The sequence below is a fragment of the Acomys russatus genome, chromosome 5 (assembly GCF_903995435.1).
Source record: "Acomys russatus chromosome 5, mAcoRus1.1, whole genome shotgun sequence".
In the NCBI taxonomy this organism is placed as follows: Eukaryota; Metazoa; Chordata; class Mammalia; order Rodentia; family Muridae; genus Acomys; species Acomys russatus.
Genome location: NC_067141.1, coordinates 51900153 through 51926677, shown reverse-complemented (window position 1 = coordinate 51926677; position 26525 = coordinate 51900153). Strand labels below are relative to the sequence as shown.

At 42.4% G+C, this 26525-nt stretch overlaps 1 protein-coding gene across 2 annotated transcripts in view; it reads left to right on the top strand.

Moving 5' to 3' along the window:
- Sgms1 (sphingomyelin synthase 1) overlaps positions 1-26525 on the top strand; it is a 79564-nt gene that overhangs the window by 41028 nt on the left and 12011 nt on the right. For both annotated transcript variants that reach the window (XM_051146340.1, XM_051146341.1), the window contains exons 2-3: positions 5338-6177; positions 22995-23112. In XM_051146340.1, coding sequence (XP_051002297.1) covers positions 5555-6177; positions 22995-23112 — 741 coding nt within the window. In that variant the 5' untranslated portion in view covers positions 5338-5554. The remainder of the gene's footprint in view (positions 1-5337; positions 6178-22994; positions 23113-26525) is intronic.

Below are 26525 nucleotides of genomic sequence, written 5' to 3'. Positions count from 1 at the left end.
TGTTGACATTTATGGAAAGTTCTAGTAGATTTGGAAACACTTATCTAAATTTGAAGCATCTGTAAAATGTCAGTTTGTTTCATAGTAAAGTGATATGAAATATTGATTTGTATTTTATTTTGTAATCAATTCCTAATTCTAGTCTTTTCAGGGATATGTTGTACTGTTGTAATAGGTTTTTGAGACAAGATCTTGCTATGTAGCCCAGGCTGGTCCTGGGCTCACCACCTTCCTGCCTTAGACTCCCAAGTACTGGGATTGCTATTATAATGCTGCCATTTAAAAAACCCTGTGTCCCACTTAATTCTGGTGGTAGGTTTTTGTTAAGGCCAACACTGTTTCATTTCTAGACACTATTCTAGGTGACAAAGCCAGATAATAATTTCATTTGAAGACGTATAAGCAAATAGTCCTCAATAATTTATTTTATGGTTTTGCCTGGTTGAATCATTTTTGCATCTCCAGAATGATTGCCTTAGCTTATTTTTCTTCCTTGTAGATCTGGCATTCATAATTAACTATAAATTCATTATATGGTGGTGTGGCATAAACTTGAAAGGGTTTTTGTAATATTAAAGACGGAAATATCTATTTTAAGACTCTGGGCCCAATTGAATTTCGTATAATTATTTTTCACTTGGTTATGACCAAACAGAAAGTCCTGCTGGGCTCCCACCCGGCGGTGAGCATGTGTTGCAGGTCTGCCCTTAATTACTAGAGCACCGCCACTGCTACAGGACACCATCCTCCAGGCTCCAGCCTTTGAGGCTGTTAACTATCTGGCAGCAGGAGTGCCCTCCAAAGCTCCTGAGCTGTAAAGCCATGTCTTCCCTAAGTATACAATTTTAAACAAATTAAAATCTGCCAGGAGCCATGCATGCAAAAAGGGCCTGTGGCAAGCAAGTGAGCATCCTGGAGGCAGCCCGCTGTTTCCCGCAAGACTGAGGGGTGGGTGAGCCCTGGTTGAGGCACAGCCCCAGGGACTTGGTCTCTTCCTGCTGCTGCTGTGCCTTTCCATGCTTGTCACTGCTCTATATCTTGTATACCTGGCATGCCATAGGGAAATCCCCACTGCCTATACTCTGGTGTAATTGCTTCACTCTGTTGGGCAGATTTCCTGCAGAATCAATATGAAGATGATTTTATAATTCCTGATAATGATTTTATAGAATTCCTGATTGGATTCAAGTAATTGTAAGGCACCATCACCACTACCACCACCACTCCGCAGAATAGAAACGGTTCACTTCTGTATCTGCGGCCAAGCCCTGAAGTCTCTGAACAAAGCTGATAGCAGTGGCTGCTGAAAAGCTGTCTAGTAGGTCACTTCCACAGATGTTAGTTTTTCCAGTTGCCTGATTTCAGCTCCAGCTGCAGGAAAACAGCACAAGTGTGCTTGTTTTCAAGCCTAAACATTTACTTAAGAATAAAGGTTTGAGGCTGGAGAGATAGCTCAGAGGTTAAAAGCACGCTCTGTTCTTCCAAGGTCATGAGTTTAATTCCCAGCAACCACATGATGGCTCACAACCATCTACAATGAGATCTGGTGGCCTCTTCTGGCATGCAGGCACACACGTGGGCAGAATACTGTATAAATAAATCTTTTTAAAAAATAAAGGTTTGTTTCCTTATGAAATTGGAAAAGTGTCTAGCTCTCTGTTAGAGAGATGGATCATTAAGAATGTTGCCCAAAAGTGACAACTTCCATAAACATTTACAAAGTGCTGCTGTGGGCCCAGCTGGGCATCAGAAAAGAAGGTAGGATGAAATTTAAAGAATAAGATGCTTAATGGAGAAACCGGTGGCTTTTATTTCTATATGGTGACTGAATTCTCATAGTGGTTGTAGCCTGTGTGGAGGTGGGTGAGGTAGTTATTAGGCTTGTAATTTAGTCGAATAGCCTAGGAACCAGCAAAGGATTTCAATAAGGCTGCCTGACATATTTATGCTACAGAACACCATCTGAGTGGCCTCCCACACAAACACATTGGATGGTTAGATTCTGTTCTGTGTCACAGATGTTAGTGAGGATGTGGAAAGCCTGTGGACATGGAAGACCTCAGGAAGACTCAGCACTAATTTTTAAGGAGAAGATGGGATTACAAGTCAGAGGAAGTGCAGGGTCTGTGCTCAAGAGGGAATTCTGCTCTTGTGGTCCTCATTGGCTACAGTATAGAAAATGTTGGCCTGCCTTGTAGCCTATGTTTGAGCATTCGCCTGGCTATCCGAAATGGCCTGATGGACTTGACTTTGCAAAACTCTTGTTCCTCTCTTTAGACAATGCTTGCCATGCTAGAAAGATGTCAGTGGTTCCTGAACAGAGACTCCTTTGGGGTTTGACCAGTGTATTCACAGGGGTTCGCCTGACCATCTGCAGATCAGATGTTTACATTATAACTCTTAGCAGTAGCAAAATTACAGTTACAAAGTAGCAAGGAAAATAATTTTATGCTTGGGGGTCACCACAACTGAACTGTATTAAGGGGTTGCAGCATTAGAAAGGCTGAGAACCACTGCTCTGCATTAAATCGTCTCCCACAATCTGATTTATCTCTGTTTGAAGTTCGTTGTCTCAGTAAAGAGGTGGTTTGTCTACTTCTGCATCGGAGAGAAGTGATAGAAGTCTTGGCCTTGGTGTAATCAGTGATCTGGAGGGTAGCGGCACACTTCCTGTGCTGGGCACGGGATGGAAGATGAGGAGCTTGGGGGAAACCTAGTCCTTTTCCCTTGGACCTGAACATGAAATACAGACCTTTTTTTTTTTCCTTTACCATTCTCTTACAGATGTGTTCAGGGTTTCACTGGTAGTTATCCTAGATTTGATGAGTGTTTAAGGGGAGACCTTGGGTCTTGTGCCAGGGAGACAGACCTCATGTCCTACACAACCTTGTGCAAAGACTCAAGTTTGGTATGCACGCCTTCAGCACCCTAAGCCGTGCCCACCGCATTTGGGGTTCCTCGGCAGCAGTGGCTAAGAGTGTGCAGTCAGTCGGGTTGACTTTCTTTCTTTCTGCTCATATTTTTCTTGACTGTTACATAGTTTTAAAGAGTTTTCAATATTAGTGACATTGTTGGGTTTATTTCCCATTAAATAGTCTGCACACTGGTAGGGCTATGTGTGGTGGTATTGGCCAGTTATTGTTTGAGTGGGTATTAAGCCCTGGGGACATGAAGTCGGTAGAAGGTGCTGCCTTTGCAAGGCTCGCAGCTGCTTCTGGGAGTCTGTAGATGCTAAGTAGGAGAGAGCAGGGCAGGGAAGATGTACAGCACCCAGAGCACTTGGGAGCGACTGGATTCTGTTCTTAGGGTGGGTAATGCTGTTGGTGCTGTTAGCAATGGGAAATGCTGTCCTACCTCATTCTAGAATCAAATTGGGGCTTCGGTGTAAGACGAGTTGGAAAGAAAAGGGGCCAAAGGGGCTTGGGGAGGGAGGAGGACAGCTTAAGGAACTCCGTGTGAGAAGTCCTATAGGCAGTTTCTCTACCTGGGAGTGCCTCAGGTGTTTAACATCCTAGTGTGTACACACTGAAGGATGACAGTATGCACTGAGTGTGCTTGGCTGGAGAAGGGTCCTCCTAAAGCCGAAGCCACTTTGCCAGATACTGTCCCATGAAAACATTCTTAGAGAAGCGATGTCGCTAGTAATTTCCAGCTCGTAAACTTTTAGGTCTGCAGAAAGCTTTCTGTGGTTAGCACAATAACCATCTCAGAGAAAACCTAACTGGTAGAGTGAGATAAAAAGAACAGACTGTTGAATATGATTGATAATCTGAAAAGGGATAAGAAAGATATGAGCATCAGCAAGCCCCTTTGAAAGTTACTGCTTTCAGAGCTCTGGTGTTTTGTCTGCTTTCATATACAGACTTAATCATTGACAACTGTCCTAGGAAGGGAATGTTTTATTGTTACTATGACCATTTTAAAGACGAATAAGGCAAAGCCCAAACAATGAGTCAAGCAGGGGAGGTGCTGGGACCAAAGCCATGCTTCATAGCTCTGTTGTTTTGATACAAAGTTGGGTCTTCTGCTGGGTTTTGGTTTTGTTTGATTTTGAGACAGGGTTTCTCTGTGTAGCCTTGGCTGTCCTGGACTCACTTTGTAAACCAGGCTGGCCTTGAACTCACAGAGATGTGCTTACCTTTGCCTCCCTGAGTGCTGGGATTACAGCTGTGTGTCATTGCACCTGGCTCCTAATATTTTTAGTGATTGTTATGAAAGTAGTATGTGCTTATTTAAAAAGACAGTGGCAGAAGACCCGGAATACACTCAGAATCACTAGGTATAATCACTTAGCCTGTTTGTCTTCCCACCGGCTTTCTGCTGTTCTGTAGGTTAGTCGAGGATTATGGTTGTATCTGTTCTGTATGTGTGCATAGGTGGATCCTGCTTTTGAGTCTTCCCTAGCACATAGGCCTTTGATTGTCATTACACCACCAGTTAAGTATTGTAAGGAACACATACATCGGGCTTAGATCTTATCTATACACTCAGCTATGGGGAAGTCCTTTGACTTTTATAGAACTTGTCCTCTATTATAAGTGAGAGGTGGGTCAAACCTACTGAATCTACGGAAATGTCGAGGGACTGTATCCTTGGCGCTGGGCTCTGTCTATGTGTCAACACAGTCGTCCACGGTGATACTCTCTCCCATATTAGGCTTCATGCATGTTTGCCTAACCCTGAGAGAGAGAGATTGCTGGGAGAGGGAGAAAGTATTGTAAATTATTGGACCATATGATTTTTTTGTTGTTGTTTCTCAAGACTGAGTTTCTCTGTGTAGCCCTGGCTGTCTTGGACTTACTTTGTAGACCAGGCTAGCCCCAAACTCACAGAGATCCACCTGTCTTTCTTTGCCTCTTGAGTGCTGGGATAAAAGGCATGCGCCACCACGCCCAGCTGGACTAGCATTTCTGTGATTTCCTTCTGTGATTCTTAAATTGTCACATACTGTGCACATTTCCAACATTCCTCGCCAGAGAGATTGCTGGATTAAATAAATTTGACAGATTCTCCCACATTATGTCACAGAAGTGTGTTAGGTACAAAGAAAATCAATGATCTCTGCTGAGCAGTGTCCAGCGTCTGTTGGGTTTTTCTTAAGTACTCTAGAGAACCATCCACCGCTGCCCCCTGACCTTACACATGTTCAGATCCAATTTAATGATCTGTCACAGAAGACTGATAAGCAGGGGATGGGTAGAGCTTAAAACTAACACACTTGACAGAGTTTACCAGGGATGCCCTTCTGTTTTCATTATGTACATTGAGCCTTTTTGCATTTTGAAGGAACTGATCTGGAAATTCCCATGGTCCTGATCTTCTCTTTTGCTTCCACAGAAGGAAGAATCCTGTTCAGAAATGAGGCGAATTAATGTCTGGACACCGTTACATGAAGTGTTTTAAAACTGCCCTGACCATCTTGCCAAATGAGTCTCTGTTCATGAGACCCAACAAGATGAACCAGCCAAGGAGGGATGGTGTCCTGCCCTGTATGAACAGTGACTGCTGACGTCTGAGAGCAAGCTGGGGGTACTGACTGTTGTCTGCCAATACCATGAAGGAGGTGGTTTATTGGTCACCCAAGAAGGTGGCAGAGTGGCTGCTGGAGAAGGCTATGCCAGAATACTGTGAACCTCTAGAGCATTTCACAGGCCAGGACTTGATCAACCTAACCCAAGAGGATTTCAAAAAACCCCCACTGTGCCGCGTCTCGTCTGACAATGGGCAGCGGCTCTTAGATATGATAGAGACCCTCAAGATGGAGCACCATATGGAAGCACACAAGAATGGCCACGCCAACGGGCACCTCAGCGTTGGCGTTGACATTCCCAACCCTGATGGCAGCTTCAGCATCAAGATTAAACCTAACGGAATGCCAAACGGGTATAGGAAAGAGATGATAAAGATCCCCATGCCAGAGCCGGAGCGCTCCCAGTACCCCATGGAGTGGGGCAAAACTTTTCTGGCCTTTCTTTATGCACTTTCCTGTTTTGTTCTCACTACAGTGATGATCTCGGTCGTCCATGAACGAGTACCTCCTAAGGAGGTGCAGCCTCCACTACCGGACACATTTTTTGACCATTTTAACCGGGTGCAGTGGGCCTTTTCTATTTGCGAAATTAACGGCATGATCCTTGTAGGACTCTGGTTAATTCAGTGGCTGCTCTTAAAATACAAGTAAGTAGAGGCTGCGTCGCCTTGAGATCCAGCGCTGATAGGTGTGCAGTTAGAAATCTAGTCATTCCGTGGAAATGAAATGCACCTAGTGTTGAAATCAAAGCTTAGCAACTCCCCTTAGCAACTCCATCTCGTTTTGAAACCACACACCCCACCAGATTAACTGAAGCTCCTACAGCTTTGAGAGCATATTGTGTTTGTTGCCTATTTGATTTAAGATTCCTCCAGATCCTGAGTAGTGATAGTCTGTTTTCAGGTCATGGGAAAGAAAACACTCAGATAGTGTTAAAAAGTGCAGGCTGTTTAACAGTGGGGGACACTACTTAATCTTGGTCAGTGTTTACTCAGGTGAATTGCTGGCAGTTGGCCTTTGTGCTGTAAAAGCTGGGATAGCTCCTCCCCCCATCTTATCAATAAGTATTCATAGTTTTTGACATGTAGAGTTTAGACAGTTAGGCTACAATGGCTTTGGTTGGGAACAAAAGATACCTCATTTAAGCAGACAGCATGCCATACAATCTGTATGATTCCACCTTAAAGGTTGTAGGTGGCGATCTTTCAGTTTCTCAGTAAATACCTGTATTTAGTTTTAGTCCCAAGCTCTAAACACAACAGGGACCTCCTACAGTGAGCTGTTTACTTAGATAACATCTTCCTGTGTTTTAATTTATTGCCACTGTTCTTAGTGTCTTGTTTTCTTCCTGTAATGGAACATCTTTGTGGCTTCCCTGTATGTGGTTGGAGGTTGGGAATTACCGGCTCTCTCTACCCGCCGGACTTGAGCATCAGTACCACGGTGTCCTGGCCACAGCCCAAGCTTGCTGCCAACCACCCCTGGGGCAGTGTCACCACACACACATAGTGAGCAAGGCCATGACTGGGACTGTGGCTCCACAGCCCTGGGATTGCTGCTGTCTGGGGCAGCTCCTGATGAGGGGGCCAACATCTGTTTGAGTTTCTCACTGCTAGACTGAGTTGTCTGAGCCCAAGTATGGCTGGATATTAAAGAAGTCATAGTCCATCTAGAAAACAAGATGCAAACGACGAGTTTCTGTTGATTTTTTTTTTTTTTTCTGACTGCTTTCTAGTAGGATACACTCTTTCTCAGTTTATGGAGTCATATATCTGCAAGGAGAAGGAGAAGGCATCTGCTGACTTCACCAGGGACTCCATCTTCACCCCGACAAGTCACTGATGTAGCCAAGCGTTTACTTGGGGCTCATTTGGCAATTTTACAATTTAAGTAGAATTTGAAGTAGATTTAACAGGCTGTGCTACCTTTGAGTTGTTGGGGAAGAAGCATCATTTGTCATTGTTGCTCCTGTTTTGAGTGGAATCTGCTGCAAAAACAGAGATGTTTGGGACCCCTGGCATAGATGCCACTGGCTGAGAACCATTAGTCCTACTTTTCCCTTAGGAATATTTTTCCCCTAAAAGCCCATTGAAAAAAATTGCAACTTCCCTTTCCTTTACAGAGGGGAGGAGAGTTCAGTTAAGTTTCCTAGGGTTTTGCTTTGTTTTTATGAGTGCACTTCCTGGATTTTCATCAAAATTTGTACACACAGATAAATTTACTGTCGCACAATGTAACTCAGTAAGTCAGATTGATTCTATTGCACAATTGAGACTTTATATGATTTCAGTCTTGATTTCCTAATCACAAGACTAATTTCTTTTAAATGGTTCATTTTTTCTAGCAGGAGATTTTAGCAAAATCTTTTTTTTAAAGATTTATTTCTTGTATTTATTGTATATGAGTGTTTTATCTGCAGAAGAGGGTATCAGATAACATTATAGATGGTTGTGAGCTACCACGTGGTTGCTGGGAATTGAACTCAGGACCTCTGGAAGAGCAGGCAGTGCTCTTAACCACTGAGCCATTTCTCCAGCCCTCACAAAATCTTTTTCTCCTTAAACTTTTTTTTTTTTTTTTAGTTTTGTTCTGTTTTTTGTTTTTGCTTTTTGAGACAGGGATTTTCTGTGTAGCCCTGGCTGTCCTGGACTCACTTTGTAGACCGGACTGGCCTCGAACTCTCAGCAGTCGCCTGCCTCTGCCTCCCAGAGTGCTGGGATTACAGGAGTGTGCCTGGCTTCTCCTTAAACTTTCTAATTTGGTATTCTCCTGGTACTTACTGCCAAGACTGTAGTAAGTTATTTAGTTAACTAGCTCAACAGCAAGAGCCAGTTGGAGTAGTGCTGGAATAGGCCACTTGGGGTCTAGCCCTACCTGTAGCTTTACATGCTAGCTAGCTTAGATGAACCTTTTCACATGTGGTTTCTGTTGCCCTAGAAACTTTTTAAATTGGCCCTAGCAATTCTGGGTAAGCTACTGTGATGGAATTTGATTAGTTGGGAAATTTTAACTTGAATGCATGCAGCTAAGGCTTCTTTAAGGTCCTCTCTATAGCTTCTATCTTTGGAAGTAGACTACTGCCCTAAACATCCCCAACCCTATTGTCTGTGAGCTCTTTTAGTGTGTGTGACACTCCAGGCATGGAAGAGGTGGGAGGGTACAAACTGATAGAGCGAGAAATATATGTTCATGAGTAACATCCCTGGCTCTCATCAGGAAGACAAAAACTTTTGTGTTGCTACATAGATACACCACTGAATCTTTTGTACTGTTACCCCACCCCCCCCTCACGCCCCCAGCACCCATACCCATCTCTAGTTCATTGGCTATTGCTGTGTAACATTTATGTACCATTTTGAAAACATGGAACTTCTGGTTATGGGATGCTCTCCCTGATTTTCCTTGTTTCTCTGACTCTTGTGGATTTGGCCCCTCTCTCTAGTGTCCACTAACTGGGATGGCTTACCATTAACCTTAGTCAGCTCTTTAGAATCAAAGCTGTTTGGCTAGTATTAAGTTCCCAACAAAGCCCAAGTTCCCCCACATTATTCTGACTTTAAGAATCCCAGAGTCCTTAAAAAGCCAGCCTATTCTTTCTTCCTTTGTGCTCTCTATTATTAGAGAAAAGATAACGCTGTCGAGGATGGTGTACTAATTGAGAAGTGAGACCACTGGAATTTTGGCCAACATCCACTACCAACAACCCCTTAATAGCCAGACTGTCAGGGCTCTGTACACCTAGATTATGAGTTGGTGATACTCAGCTCTGTCTTGTGTTATATACAGCTGTCTTTCACTGTGAAAATAGGTTCTGAACTTTGTTTGGTTTTTAAAATTGTAAATAATGTTGTCTCCCCATGTAGAGTCGGAATTTCAAGCTACTGACTAGGAAAAATTACCTGGAAATCTCTGCCTTTGTGTCAGACTTCACTGCAAACCAGGTACCCCTGTTTTAAGAGAGACCCATGAAGGGCTATCTGAGCTTGCAGACTGATGGGGCTGAGACTCAGGACTCTCTGTGTGTGGCCCTCAGCTAACACAGTGGTACTTTTGCATGGTTCCTATGGTCCCACCCTGTCAGGACAGTGCAAACCCTTGTCAGAGAAGGCAGCACTGGAGTTTCCAAGTCCAGTTTTCTTACTAGGGTGAGTGTAAGACTTAAGTGTGCTAATCGGGTACCTCAGACTCTCCAGCACCAAAACTAGATTTGTAAACTGAGTTTTCTAATGTGTTCCCCACCCGTCTCTAGAATAGTTGAGTTGGTATTGTCTAAAGAGTGAGTTCAGTCAACTCTAACTCCATCAATTCTATTTATAGGCATGTCTCCTCTTTTCATTTCTAGTTGGGGATCCATGCTGTGGAATCAGATAAAGAAACACTTTCTTGTCTTTGAAGCTCAGGGTTCTTCACAGTTGAGTTTAAGTCTGACCTATTTTACCTGCCACTACTCCAGTTCTCTGTAAACACCTTAGCTCATACCACGTTCCATTCTGTCAATTCTATGTGTGTCTCATTTTTTAAAAAAAATATATGTATATTTCCTTAAAGGAGTCATGGTCATCACTCCTACTTGTCTCCCGATGCCTGTGACAGAGCCTGGCACATATAAACACAATATGTTCATTTTAAACCTATCCATCCACTCAACTTGAAGTCAATGAGTAACCTCCTATCTGCCAGCAGTGCTAGACCCTGGGGAGTGCTCTGTGGTGAGAAGAGGACCTCTAGTGATTAGTCTGGCAGAGTGAGGCAGGCAGTAGACAACTGAGGATATGACATCAGTCAGTGTAAGAGAGATAGAGACAGTGAGTCAGCATAAGGCCTCAGGAGTGTTGGAAATAGGGCCGAAGTTTTATTTTCAGATTGGGTAATTATGAAAGGCCACTGGTGAGATAGCAGGTCAGCAGGTGCCTGAGTCAAATGAAAGACAACCCCAAGCAGGTATTTAGGAAAGAATATTCCAGATAGGAGACACAGCCAAGTGTTTGAGAGTGGGCTTCTTTCTTTGCTTCAGTTGAGCCCCAAAACATTTGTAGTGGCCCAGTGAGCTGGGGGAGGGGGTAACATAGAATGTAGTGAGATACGGACAGGGTTTCAAATGGAACCAGTGGAGTTTGGGTTTAATGTGTGGCAAACCACTGGCAAGGAATGGTACAAACACACTTGTATTTGGGAGACTTACGTAGGGTCAGCAGGATGCTTACTTAGGTTATCTACTACCAAACCTTAAAAGTGGAGTTTGGATCTCAGAACCCATATGGTGGAAAGAGAGAACTAACTACCAACAAGTCATCCCAATACACACACACACACACACACACACACACACACACACCAAATAAAGAAATACACTAAAAAAAAAAAAAAAAAAAAAGATATGGCTGCTTTGTAGACAACAGTACAGCAAGGGTTGAATCCAGATTTTTATATTTGACTTACAGAGGGAGATTCCACTTATTCGGGGATTCTCACAACTGTTGTCAAATAGATTTTCCTTGGAACAAGTCAGTAGTCCATATCCTTTGCTGCTTCATTTGTTTGTTTGTTTTTCTGTTGTAGTTTGGGGGCTAGACCTTTACCTAAGAAGAGTAAAGTAAGTCAGGTGGGTGAGGGACATATTATCTAAGAGTGAGTGGATCCACCAGTAGTGACCCATTGGTAGTGTAAATATTTGAAGCAAAAAGAAAAAGAGTGTTGCATTATAGGGTGGACTCAAAAGAGCTCCCGGTAGCAATGCTTGGGGTAAGGGAGAGCATTACTGCATAATGAGCTGCAGGTCCCAGTGGGATTGCTTGATCAGTGGAAATGATCATTGAATGGATTCTTTGAAAATTGACCCCAAAAGGAAGGAAGCAGATAAAGGAAATGGTTTGGCAGATCCTGCTTATGTCTTTTTGGACATTTAAAAGTGTCCCCACACATGCAATTCCCAGTGTTGCTCTTCTGGGCTGATTCTTAAACTCCTAAGATGAGGCTTAAGTGTTTACCAACAGTTTGTATTCTCTGGTCAGAGATCTCTTCAGGAAAAAAAAATTAGTTTGGGGGATTGTTTTTTGTTTTGTTTTGTTTGTTTTTTATATTTGTGTTTTTATGTACATGTGTTTGCCTGCATGCATACATGTATGTGTGCCATGTATGTACCTGGTGCCTGAGGGTGTTGGAGTTCCTACAGCTGAGTTTTCTGGATGGCTCTGAGCTGCCGCTTAGAAACTAGGAACCAAAACCCAGGTCCTTTGCAAGAACAGAAGTACTCTTAACAGTGAGCCTTTCTTCCCTTTTAATTCCGATTTTGAGAGAAAGTGAGAAAGAGGAGGAGGAGAAAGGGGAGGAGGAAGAGAAAGGAGGGGGGAGGAGGGGGAGGAGGAAAAAGAGAAGGCCAAGTAGAAAATAGGCAGTTGGAGCTGATAACTGAGACTTACTCTAAAGTTGTGGTTTGGGGAGTCTTGTATATTTGTTAGATTTTTGCCACCACAAGCCTATAGCCTTCCCCTTTCTTCTAATACTTGAGTTTAATCTCTGAGGACAGGATCTTTAGGCTGATTGGCAACTGTGTCTGACTGAAGCGAATTTAATCACTAAGGTCTATTTGTTATTAACAAACAGGGCTGTCCACTGACGTTTGTCTTTCATTTTGCTCTAGGTCAGGTCCCTCAGTGCTTATTTTCACATTAGCTGACTATCAAAATACTCATTCCTTTCCAATCTCCATGATAGTTGATGACTACAGAAGCTGTCAGCACGTTGTCCCTTGTTTTCTTGTCCTTGATGGTGATGATTAAATAAAGTTCTTGTTTTCTAGGTTCCAGATGAGCCATTTCCTAGGGTCAGTTCACTCTCTCAGCACTTAGTCTTACACTATAAGTAGACCAGAAGGCTCTTCTCTAAATAGCTTTCCCACTGGCATCCTTTTCTGTTTAGTTATTTACCATGCATTATCACAAAGGCCATAGGCAGAGATCTTTGAAATCTCTTGACTAACAGAGTGGCAGTCTACAGGAAGCAAGAAGCTAGTTTGGTTCAACACATCTCATTAGTCAGTGTTGGTTCAAATTTCTGGAGTTTGACCCAAAGTAGTTATTTTAGGCATATTTCACAGTTTGGTGAAAATTTATTCTGGTGAAAATCCATTCTATCCCACATAGAAAACAAAGGATACATAAATCTCTTTAGGAAGGAACAAAGTAAGCTAAATACAGATTAGATGTGACTACTTTGCAACTTTTTGTAAAGTCCATAGTGATGGGTCCTATGGATTGACTAGGAACGAAAGCTTACAAAGAAAGGAAAGGTCCAGGGGAGGATCCAGTGCAATCTCCAGCCACAGCTAGTGCGAAGGTCACCAAGCTGTGTACCACACTGCTTCTCAGCCTTCTGGGCTGATAGCAGGGCACACATTCCTTCCCTTGAAGAAACAGTCCTGTGTGTTTCATAGTCCAAGTTCCCTAGTGCTTCTCTGTGAGCTCAAAGACCTTTGTGCTTCCCACAGTTGTGTTGGAAGGTACAGCGGAGAATGAAGCCGTCTGTAAAAACACATTCTAGGGGACTTTCTCATTGATCTTACAGTGATACGACAAATGTTCCACCTCAGGAACACAAAGTTCCCTCATGCTACTGCAGTGTTTTTGGACACTCATTATTTGATTGGCTGGTAAGCTGTCATAGTTCCCTTCATCGGAAAACAAAAGAAGAGCTCAAAATAATCTCATCTTTTTTCTTTTCTCCTTTCACTTCCCATATGAGTAGCTGAATCTATTGTATGTTTACTCAAAAGTCTCTTTTATTCTGCAAATTTTCTTCCATGTCAAAATCTTTTCATCCATTCAAGAGGCAGATTCTAAAATAGCTCATGTTTGAGTAACATTTTTTTACACAAATTATATCACTGATTCAATAACCCTTTTAAAATAAATGCTGTTATTCTTATTCTTATTCTTTTCTCTCAGTGTAGGTTACTGAGCCTTGGAGAATCTGTTGACTTGTCCCACATCCCATAAGAACATATGTCGGGAAGTGAAGGCTCTTTGGTATAAGTCCAGTCTCGAACTTTCCTACTATAACAAACACTCTCCACAAATGTATTTTCTTAGCCCATACAGGGGCACTAATTCCATGTGCAAAGTATAAGTAGAATAAAAGCAGATATGTTCAGTGTTTCTGTAATAACAAGGAGTGTTGTTTTCAACTGGAAGATCGTGAATGTGTTGCCAAGATGTGCTTGCCAACCCTTACAGCTGTCATGTCATGTCTGCTCCCTGTACATTGTGGCAGATGGACTTAGTTTGGTCCTAGCGGCATGCTGTCTTGTAATCCCCTAGGTAAGTCAGAACCACCATTTTAGAATGAATATCTCTTTACTCTGAAGTCCTAATACTCTACCTAAGCTGACTGGCCAGGTGCCTTAGTTAGTTTTATTGCTGTGAAGAAACACCATGACCACAGCAGCTCTTAGGAAGGGAAACATTTAATTTGGGGTAGGCTTAAAGTTTTAGAGATTTAGTCCATTACCTGCATGGCGAGAAGCATGGCAGCAGGCAGGCAGACATGATGCCGGAGAAGGAGCTGAGAGTTCTACATCTTGAAGCAGGCAGCAGGAGACTGGGTGTGTGTACCACACTGGGCATACTGACCATAGGAGACCTCAAAGCCAGCCCCTACAATGACACACTTCCTCCAGAGGGCCATGCCTCCTAATAGTGCCACGCCCTATGGGCCAAACATTTAAACAGGTGGGTCTGTGAGGGCCAGTCCTATTCAGACCACCAGATGAGGCTTCTCCAAGTTTATTGTCCCACTTTCTATTTCTTGACCAAGTTGTGGGTTGTTGTTGTTGTTGTTGTTGTTGTTGTTGTTGTTTCCTTCTGATTCTGACCCGTCATTCTCTGTAGGCTCAGGACTGAGTTCCTTTCCTACTTTCCTGGGGACGTTCTCTGAACCCTTTCTTCCCAGGTCATCTGCACTCCTAGCTTCTTGTATGCTTCAGCTTGGCCTCTTTTCTTCTTCTAGGAACATTGTGAGACAAACCATGAGACCAGGCCAGGGGACAGATTCAGTCCCACATGGTCTTACCTGGGCTCACCTTTTCTGATTTTCACCATATCAGATTCCATGACTTACATAGTCTAGGCCAAAGGACTTGAATACGAATAAGATTTCCATGGAAAACCACTAAATTGATTAACCCCAGAAATTTGACTAAATTATTCTGTGTCAGTCTTTTAACAGAGTCAAGTTAAAATTTTATAACACTAAATCCAAAGTAAGAGATGCTCTTGTGTATAGCCAGGTTAATAGTGGTAAATGATGCTGTTTTAATATGCCCTCCAAAATTCACATTGGCTTAGGGGGATTAATCCTCAATTTTTATGTTAATGATCCTTGGATGTGGGGCCTTTAGGAGGTAATTAGGACTAGCTAAGTCAGGCGCATGGGCTCCCACATGTCTTTAAGAGGAGAGGCCAGGATCACCTACTTGCCCTGCTTTACTTTGGGATCTCTAACATGGTAGTAGTGTAGCAAGGAAGCCCTTAGCAGGTACTGATATTGACACCATGATTTCAGACTTGGCTACCAGACAGACCCATAAACAAATAAGCTAAATAATCTGATCTTGGTGTCATGCATAATATATGCATATGGATATGGATGTATATGGATTGTCCATATATAATATATATTATATATAGTTATATATAAATTTTTTAAAATTCAAATAAGTCATCTCATCAGTGTTGAAGTTATTTTTACGAAACTGTGTTTGTTTTCTCAGTTTCTCTCTTAACCCAGCTATGACACAAATAATTGAGACTCTATTATATTATTTTAACAAGCTTCACAGCACAAGAAACTGGGCAGTTATTAGTCTATTCTTAACCCCCTAAGCTAATTTGGCTTCCTCCCAGTGTACATCCCAGAGATACTTTATTCCTTCCTCCCGCTCCTCTCCTGATGTCACCTGTACCTCTCCCACAGCTGAGTCCTCTACTTCCTCTTCTAACTCCTCCTCCCGTGACTGGCAGAAAGTCCTGCCCTATTTTCTCCCCTGCTCAGCAGTCGGCTGTAAGCTGCTTTATTGGCATAGCAGGGGACAGTTGGGGGGGCAGTGTTTATATAACACTGAGACAGGAGATTTTCAGAACAAAGAGTACAACCAGATATAAGGGGTACAAAAATCAGCATTTGAATTACACAATAACCTTATGCCTACACACCAGCGATAAAATAATGGTAGTTTTATGCTCACATTGTAAGCTGGGTCTATGGTTTTCAGTGGTTTTATTTTGCCTCCTATATTCTAGCATGCCCAAGGAGTCCTTTATCCCATTCTCAGCAGTCTGTCACAGGTGTTTCTTCATGGTCTTTCTCTAAGCAACTATTAGTGTCATGATAGTGGATGTCAGAGGAACCTGTCTGATTTAGTCTGACATCCCCCTGAATGCTATGGTCAAACTCCTTACTTCCTCACCTACAAGATAAGGCTGGTAGTAGTTTCCATCCCATATTGTTAGGGTGCTGAATAGAAATAAATGTTCAGCATTCCACAGAGTGCGTATACTCAGGGTGGTGCTGTTTCCATATCCTTCTTAGGAAAGAGAGCTTCTCTAGTCTTTCTGGTTTTCAACCCAACATCTTCAGTTTTTTTTTTTTTCCCCTTGTTTTACCCAACATCTGGTCTGAAAATCTGAGTCTTCTCACTGCTTCTGTCACTGTCATACCTCCAACCGCTGGTCTCTTTCCCTTGGCTCAATCAACCGTCAATGTTTGCAACTCGCTCTTCTGCCTGCCTCATGTATCACTAAAGTCATTCTTTATCATGGCTTACGGGTTCTGCCAAAGCAAGTGGTAGCTTTCCAGACCACAGTGGCCTCATGAACTTTGCTCACCAATTTAGTTTTGGTTTTGGTTTTGGAGTTTTGTTTGTTTGTTTGTTTTGTTTTGAGCGGGGTTTCACTGTGTAGCACTGGCTGTCCTGGACTCACTCTGTAGACCAAGCTAGCCTCAAACTTAGATATCCATCTGCCTGTACCTCCCAAGCACAGAATAAAAGGCGTTTTGCTGTCACCACCACCACCCAGCTGCTCCCCAACCTTCTAACAGGTTAACAAATGGTTAGGCATACTAGCCACTAGTATCTTCTTCCATGATGTATTGTGGCTATCCCTTAGAGCCCTGAGCTTTATGGAGGTCCTTTGATTTGCTGCTGCTTAAACCCTCAATGCTTAAAGTCTCTCCCTGTACAGTGGAATATTGCTAAATAGATATACAGATGCAAAGGAGTGACAGTTATTTGAGTTGGATTTGTAAAAATTAGAAGGTATTGCGCGCGCGCACACACATACACATACACACACACACACACACACACACACACACTTCTGGGCTGGGAGCTTGGGTAGCTGGATTCATTCTACCATCTTGTCTATTGAGATGCCCAAATGCTAGGTGAGTTCTAAATGTCCTCTAGGAGAACGTTGATTGTGATTTCTTTGTTACAAATTTGGTCTTGCCCTTTGACCTGACTAGCCTTTCCTTTGAGTGTCTGAGTTGTCTGCTCTGTCCTCTGCTGCCCTGGAGATCCCAAGGCTATAATGGAGGTTGAAAATTCTGTGTTGGGGATGAGAAAGGGAAGAGAAGGAGAAAGCTGGTAGAACTCACAGTCTCTAAACTCAAATGGTTTTCAGAACTGTTTGAATAGATGGAGCCATCTCAGCAAATATTTTAAAAGAAAATATGAATGAGGAAAAAAAAGATGTGAGGGGAGGGGGAGGACAGTGAGCATCTGCACAGATTAATTCTGCCAGATAAATGAAAGGGCTTCCATGGCAAATGTGTGTACAAGCAATGGGGAAGGCTGTTGAGAATCAGGGCAGAGCTTCAAAGCAGAAGTGTGTGGTCCTCCAGTGCTGCTGCTTCCCAGCTTTAAACACACAATTTATTTACCTTTCACTGAGGTGTGCTCAGGTTGTTAATGCTGCGAAGAAAGTGAGAGAGAGATGGGGACAAAAAGAAATGGGGTCTTCTTAGAGGAGGTCAGCTCTCGGCTGGATATCTACAGCAGGTTAAAGGGCAGATATGTTCTAGACAGTCCAGGCAGAGGGTCACTGGCACAGAAGTCCTACCTCCAGTAGGAGGGACTTCGCAGGTAGTGGTCAAAGAGCTTTGGGTGATAAAGTGGAAGTCTAGAGAGTTTCCGAAGGGTGGGGATGGGGCAGAGCTGGGCAAGCGTGGACAGAGGCTAGGAAGACCTAGGGTTTCGTGTTCTCGGTGAAGGATGTAAACAATAAAATTGACAGCCACTTCTGGTTTCAAAGGTGATCCTGAGTAGGTTTTAGGGCAGCCTTGCGGAGGCTGTTTTGTAAGTGAATACCATAAGCTGAGTTCTTCTCAGCGACACTTTATTTCTTCATTTTGGAGGCTCAGGAGTCCAAGGCTGATCATTCTTTCCTGAGTCTCTGGTTACTCTTTGTAGCCATGCCCACCTCACATGGCAGAAGAATGCAAGCTAGCTCTCTTTGATCTTTTAAATAGACACTTCATTCCTAAGGGCTTGGATCTCGGATGTCATCACTGGTGATCAGATTTTAGAATGAATTTGAGAGACTCACAAATACTGAGGCCATAGAGAGAAACGAGTTACATTGAGGACAGATTGATACTTCAAAAAAAAGTCACTGACAATTTGGACGAAGTGGAAGGCTAAGTAAGAGAAGGCATAAGAATAATTGAACATAAACAAGACATGACACACTTTATGCAACTACGCGATTTCTCAGTGTTTAGTAATTGCTGTGGTTATAATTGTCTTAGGGTTTCTATTGCTGTGATGAAACACCGTAACAAAAGACCAAGTTGAAGAGGAAAGATTTTATTCAGCTTATACTTTCCACATTGTAGTCCTTTGGAGGAAGTCAGGGCAGGAACTCAAACAGGACGGCAATCTGGGGGCAGCAGCTGCTGCAGAAGCTGTGGAGGGGGTACTGCTAATTGGCTTGCTCCTCATAGCTTGCTCAGCCCGCTTTCTTATAGAACCCAGGATCGTGAGCCCAGGGATGGCACCACCCACCATAGGGCTGGGCCATCCCACTTTAATAACTAATTAAGATAAATACTTTGCAGCCAGATCTTATTGAGTCATTTTCTCCATTAAGAGTCACACTATTCAGCCATCTCCAGTTTGTGTGTCAAGTGCGAACATCTAGCATATAGAGAGTGTTTTAGAGTCCTAGTACATAGGAACTATTGCACAAAATAGGAAATGGAAAAATTGCATTAAGTAGCTTTTAAAATCTAGCTAAAGTATAATAGAATCTCAAGTCACCTGTGGGTACTCAAAATGGGATTTCTCACACAATGTTAAGTATTTTTTTTTGTCTTAAGTAACTAGTCTTCAGTTTTGCCTTCTGTGAAATAGGAGCCTTAGCCATGCATTGCTGGTATATGAAATAAATGGGGTTGGAGAAATGGCTCAGTGGTGAAGACCACAGACTGCTCCTGCAGACGACCTGAGCTTGGCCCTCAGGACCCACAGCAGGTGCCTCACAACCACCTGTAATTCTGGTTCCAGGGATCTGACAGGCCTCTTAAGTCCTCCATGGGCAAGAGGCTCACATGTAGTGCATATGTATGCGTGCAGGTACTCATACATATAAAATGAAAATAAGTGAAACAAAGTAAATGGTATAAAGCTTGGAGGCATGAAGGGGAAACTTGGCAAAATTCCCCACTTTTTTATAAGCAAGTTTTATCTCTCTTATAACAAAGAACGATAAGTTAAAATAAATATTGTGATACCCATTCTCAGTGCTGTTCCATCGCCTTTCTGTTTATTGCTAGCCCATTTCCCAGAGACACTAAGAAGGAAGGTAGTGCTCTTAGCATCCTTTTTTGATGAAGAAGCAAATTTTATAGACGTTTATAGAAGTCTTTGTTAAAGGTGAAGCTAGCTAGCACATATGTGGCAGTGCTGTGGCCCAGCGATGCTTCTCCATGGATTGCATGCTTGAATGACTGAGCAGCAACCTGACTTGCACAGGAGCTGTGAATGCTGCCCATAGTGGCTCCCTCTGATTCTGTAGCATGTTATATGTCATCTCCCTTGTTTGTTGCCTCTTAGTTGTGAAATTGGTGCCTCATTCGTTGCTTTGTGTACAGATGTATTTGTTTCTAAAAGCCAAGAGCTTCCAGAAGGAGGTAGGTAATAAAGTCTTTGTCTGGGAAATGAGTAAGAAACAAACAGAAAGATTACACAACAGTATTAATCTGGGTATCAGAACAGTCATTATCTATAATTTCTTTAAATGTGTTCATCTTTAAGAGGTTGTGAAATACAGCAATTTAATTTTGAGTTAAGCACCAGTGGGTGTGCTTGCACTTGCCTATAATCTCAGCACTTTGGAGATGGAGGAAAAAGGGTCAGGAGTTGAAAGCCACTCTTGGCTACATAGGAAGTTTGAGACTAGCCTGGGATACATGAAACTCTGTTTGGGGAGGAAAATGGAGACTACCAAAAAATGTTTTTCTGTTGACCTACTTCTTTGGGCAGCCCAATTTCTACTCTAGGCCAAGAGTTAAGATTGTCCCCATGCTATGGATTCCTGGAAAGAGACACCTCTTCCCGGTATCAATTAAACTCTACAATCTACTTATTTCTTTGGCCATTTTTCCTTTAGCTTTGTAAACCTTTGTATTAAATGCCAGAGACACATAATGCTGCTGTGTTCAGACTGGTTGTTCAGTCACATAATCAGATTCTAAGTCTTGTTTCCTTTTTAAGTTAGGGCTGTTAAAAAGTTCAGTAGGGACTTGGGGCCATAGTTCAGTGGTAAGAGCACTTGCCTGTACTCAAGGCCCTGAACTCAACTGCCTACACCCAAACTCCTGCCTCAACACAGCTTTGTAAGTCACTTGCACTGGATACAACATGCTTTTTCAGCAAGTATATATTGTATATATACTATTGTCTATTTCTATAGTTTTATATAAAATATTAATACCTATACTCATATTTTATCATAAGCAAATTTGATAAGTACAGTGTTCTCAGAGGGGAAAGTAGTAATGAGCCTGATATGCAAAATAATAGGGGAACAGTACTTACCTGTTGGCTGATATAGTCTGTGACATGATAATTACCTTAGGGTGAGAGTAGCTGGAACATGGGATTTTTAACATGAAAGACATATTTCTGGGCATTTCACAAATACCTGAGATTTGGAGAATTATATCCAGCATCTAACTTCCTGTTGACATTTGCTAAATATATAGTAGTATCCCATGAACATTTCTTTTATGATTCTTTTTCTTTTTAAAAATTATTTTTGAGACTGTAATATAAATTACATCATTTCTTCCTTCCCTCTCCTCCCTCCAATTCCTTTCATATACCCCCCCCCTTTGTTTTCTCTCAAACTCACGGCCTCTTTTATCATTAAGTATTGTTATGTACTCCAAAATACATAACATACAACCTGCTTGGTCTGTTAATGTTCCTTGTGTGTATGCTCTCAGACTGACCATTTGATGCTGGATAACCAAGTGGTGTGCTTGCTGCAGATGGAGGCTCTCTCTCCCGCTCCCAGCATTCCTTAGCTGCTTGTAGCTCTTTGTGTAGGGTTGTGGCTTCATGGTCTTTCCTGTCCACGTCTTTGTATCTATTGGTGTCATCCTTGCCTAGCTCGTGTTTAGGCGGTCATGTAGGTAAGGATGACCTCTGACATTCTTAGGAGACATTGGCTCACAGCAAATTCCCTGATCCTGTCTCTGCCTCTTACAATCTCTTGCTCCCTCCTCCACAATGATTCTTGCACCTTCAGTCCAGGACTTGTTTTGTAGGTATAAATGCTAGACTGGGCTCCACAACTTTTTTTTTTTTTAAAGATACATCATCTATTTTAAAACCTTTTGAATTTGGGGAAAGGAATGCCTGGGAGTACAATCCTTTGAAACAGACATACTTTCCTTTTTAACATCACAGTAGTTTGTGCAGGTCATTTACGTTGGCACCTCCCTTTGTGGTATTCCTGACATCTGTAGACTCTAGTTTTCACTTGTATTGTGGTTTTCATAGTTAGTCTTGAAGCCAGTGGCATATACCTCTCCAGGACAGCTGTCTATGGAATAAATTCTTACCATTGGGAGAAACATGAACAGGCGACTAAGAGAAACAGTTAAAGCAAACACTACTATGACAGTTCTGCACCAGCTACAGAAATACAGCTAAGGAGACAAAATACCCACCAGTCTTCACTAATCCTAAAGGGACTTGTGTGGACCGTGTGGGTGCTGGCAGCACGCTGCTAGAGCAGTAGAAAGTTATTTTTGTGTATATTTATTTTAATCCCTCTTACTTATTTTAATTCCTCTTACTAAAACAACAATTACGAGTGAAACCTTCTCCTTTGGCCTCCACACTCAATCAGCAGACCCATCATGAGCAAAACTATACACAGGCACAATGGTTGAATGACCACATGTGTTCACTGTTCTGAAAACATGTCCAGTGTTTGTAAATTTTCCTTTTTCCTTAACTCGCACCTCCCCAAGGGCATGAACAATTTGAACTTCCCAAGCCTGAGGGAAAAGAGCCACAGGATGTGACTCTGGCCAAACAGGAAACAGATAGAGAGAGAGTTAAAGGTCGTATTTAAGGATATATAATAGGACTACGGTAATAAGCTTAATTCCAAGAAACAGATGGCATTTGATGCTGGGAGAATTTGTAGGGCTTGGAATATACATGCGGTCATTCCAATCATTAGAAACTAGTGCTTCTTGTTCTTATTCCTGCTTTGCAGCTGTTTGTGTCTCCTGTATGTGAGAGCTTTCCAGATTGTATTTCTAGAGCTGCTGTCCTTGTTTTACGGACTGGGAAAAAGGAGAACGGGAGACATAGTCTCCGAGGCAGCAAAGTAATGAGGAGCCACGTGGGGGACGGACTCTGTCTTCCCCAGTTCTTTTCTTGACTTCATGTTGCCTCAGTGAATCCATTTCTGTTGCATAAACTCTAGTTGTTTAATGTCTGACTCCGTAAACACTAGGAACTTTCACAGTTGTCATTCTAATGTCATTCTTAGCACCTCTGCTTTTTGGACAAAGAGACACCGAACATTTACTACGGGTACCATATGGGCTCTGAACACTCCAAATGTGTTCTGCTTGTCCATCGAGTGAATGGCAGCTCAGATTTATGGCTCATAACACTGAATTTGTAGCAGTGTAGATCAATGTGATTCCTTTTGGCCAGTTAATGGCTTGTTTTGTTTTGTTTTGTTTCTGTTTTTTATAAAGCACAAAGAACATTAATCTAAAATGCCCCATCTAGATCTTTTGCTAGTGGTACCCTACCGTTCTGATTTCAAGCTCTTGAGTAAATTTTGGGGTTTATTTTGTTGGGTCATTGAAAACTTTAAGTAAATGAACCTGCGGAATTTCTTGACTGAGAATCTGCCCTGTTTTTCCCTTTTTCTAGGTCTATTATTAGCAGAAGATTTTTCTGCATAGTTGGCACGCTGTACCTGTATCGGTGTATTACAATGTATGTAACTACACTCCCAGTACCTGGCATGCATTTCAACTGTTCTCCGAAGGTAAACTACTCCTCCGTGTTGTTTCCCATTTTTGTTTGTTTCTCCTCTTGCCCTGGGAACTTTAGGCTACGGCCAAGATGACAGTTTATTAAGACTCATTTTCATCTGGGAATGTCCCTAAGCTATAGGGCCAGACAGCCACACCCTCCTTGAATTCCCTAGCCTTGCCAACCCCTCCCAGCTCAGAAGGAATGTGGCTAGTGAGTGTGCTGGAACCTTTACATGGGGGTGGAGCTCTTTGCTTGCTGCCAGACTGGTAAATAAGTTCTCCTTCGCTGCAGATCTGGGTGTTCTCCTCCACTGAGAAAGAAAGTTGTTTCCCGTGGCACTTTTTCCCTTCTGTCTTCTCTTCAGTGCTTTCCGCAAAACCAGGCAGGCACACTTCTCTACCCTGGCAGTTCTCTGCCAGTTCATATGACAGTGCTCTCAAGAAGAGTGTGGGGCCGTGCATCTGTTACCTTTTTTGTAGCCCAGGTTTTGAACCGGCCCTTTATTCCTTGCTTAGTGTTTCTGCCTTTGCACCAGATTTAAATAACCATTACCTTGGAAGAGATTTTAACTGAAAAAGCCTTTGGAATGTCATCAAATAGGAAAAGACTTACTTCTTTAATACATTAAAGCTCTTTAGTAAGAAAGAAAAGAGGCTAAGCTCTTGCCTTGATTTCTCGACTTTTTAATGTATTAAATATACATATAAAAATATTTATATATAGAAATATAATATATTTAAATTCTTGGTATATTTAATATTTATATATACTTCTATGTATAAAACTATATTTTTATATATTTTATTATATATATATATACATATATATAATGCTTTACTTTAAGATCATTTATCTGCATTGAGACATGTACTGAGATAGCCAGTTGCCTTTGGTCCAATCTCTTTCTATATCTCTTCCTGCCAAAGTAGGCATCATCTCAGAGAGGCTGTGGAGAGGGGACTGCACCATCCACTCTGGGTTTTTTTTAATGGAGTCTTTGTGATAGGAAATTCTGGATCCTTCTAGTTTCTGCCAACACTGTCTCTTCACAGACTTAGCGTCCATTCCCACAGAGGAGGCTGGTTGCTTTCCTGATTCTGTCCACAGCTCTCTGAACTCTGGAGAACAGATGCCCCAAGCATCATGCTTTGTCAGCAGTCCTTCTTCTGTGCACTCTCTCCTGCTGTTCCGCAGTCTTTCCTCAAGTGCTGTTTTCATCCTTTGTGAAGGCTTCCCAGAATCCACTTGCAGTACCTAGATTATAGAATTCATTCATTGATATTTATTTATTTAATATCTGGGATGACCATATTATTGAGAGTTCAGCAAGTCTAGTTGAGAAACAGAACGTTCTGTACTGTAAACTGGCAATTGTGGCACACATCTGAATGCCGTTCAACTCTTTTGATTGATTGTTTGTTTGTTTGTTTTGTGGGTTTCTTTGTGTAATTCTGGTTGTCCTGGAACTAGCTTTGTAGACCTGGCTGGCCTTGAACTCACAGAGATCTTCCTGCCTCTGCCTCCTAAATGCTGGGATTAAAGGTGTTTGCCAGCAACACCTAGCTACAATTCAGTTCTTTTCTTCCTCTCCTTTCTTTCTTTCTTTCTTTCTTTCTTTCTTTTCTTTCTTTCTTTCTTTCTTTCTTAACAATTCAGTTCTTAAAGGAGTCTGTGTAGTGCTAAAGTTACTGCAGAGAAGTAGGTAGCTGTGGATTCTGAAGGTAAACCCTCTATCTGGGGGCCATTTCCCCATCCCTGTTCTAGTGTTGTGCCTGCATCTCTCTGCAGCTCTTCAGGTTCAGCATCAGCGAGCTGTGGTTGCTTAGAGTCAGCCAGAGTCATCAGTGTAACTAACCACAACCCATGGCTAAAAATAGCTGTCAGAGATAGCAGGCACTACACAGAGGCTAACTCAAATGTGTCACCCATGTGATGGCTGGGAATCCAAACTAGTGCATGATTCTATAGAAGTCTTCTAAAACTCAGAATCTTTTTTTTTTCTCCTTGTTTCTTTTTTGGTTTTTCAAGACCCTATGTAGCCCTGGCCTCAAACTCAGAAATCTGCTTTCCTCTGCCTGGGAGAGCTGGCATTGAAAGGCATGCACCACCACTGCCTGGCTAAAATTCAGAATCTTAAACATGAACAGTTGAAGCTGTGTTAGCATACCTTAGCAGACCGTAGGGAAAGCTCAGTCCAATTCATTTCATAGGATAAGAAAAAAGAATTCAGAAGACAGCTTCTTAAAAATTACTATTTTAATTATAGTATGTGGAAGTGTGGGGAGGTCTGCAAACATGAATGTGTCAGATTCCCTTGGAGCTGGGGTTACAGCCAGTTGTAAGCCACCTGATGTGGGTGCTGGGAGTTGAATTCATGTCCTCTGGAAGAACAGTATGTGCCCTTAACCACTCAGCCATGTTGCCAGCCTCCTTTTATTTATTGTTGTTGTTGTTGTTGTTGTTGTTGCTGTTATTATGGTAGTGATGATGATGCAGGATTTCATGTAGCCCAGGGAACACAACTTTTTATTTTGGCCTTGAATTTTTCAATGTATTGAGTGTAGAGAGACTAGTGGAAGGAAACCCACTACATGTAATCCTCAGATTCACTTGTTATCACAACTTGTTACTTTTGGTTCATCTGACATACCAGACAGTGCCAGTCATTATATCACTACAGATGTAGCATGCGTCAGAAAACTGGGCGTTTTGTCATATAAGCATTATACTCTTGGTAGTCAACAGAATTAACAATTCTGTGGTTTGGACAGTTATTAGTTCACAGAATATCCTCCTTGTCGTGAAGGCATTTTTGACGGTCTGTCTGTCTGCATTCAGTAGGATCCAGACTCTGTCTGTCTGCCAGACTCTTTCTCCTCAATCCAGTGGAGTGTAGAGCTCAGACCCTTGGTCCTGAGCTGCCACCCACATTCTCAGTCTAAGCTGACTCATCTGTTTCTTGGGGTGTCAGCTCACTTGTTCCTCTCTCCGCCATACTGTCTCTCAACAGGAAGTTGTCTGTGGAGGCGTGATAAGGTTCAGTTTTAGCATGTTTGCCAGTCCAGGCAGAAGAACTGGAAAGGACCCTCAGCTGGCAGATTGAGCCTGAGTTGGTGGGTGTTCTGCCAGATGCGGGGATGCTCCACTATGGCCCAGTGTCGAAAGCTATGATATAGATGAAAAGTCTACAGACAGGACATAGAATATTTAATGGACGTTCATGATCTGAGGTCTCTTTAGGCCTGTTTATTGGTAGGTTCTCTTAAAGCTCTCACTCATTATTAACCTTCAGTGGAAGACAGTTGAGCTCTGCTGAGTGAGGAAATTAAACCTGGTTCCATCATCACATTTACCCCCATATTAGTACGCCTAATGCCTCAACGTCAGGGTTCAAAATGGACAGCTTGTAAGAAGGTTGTTGCA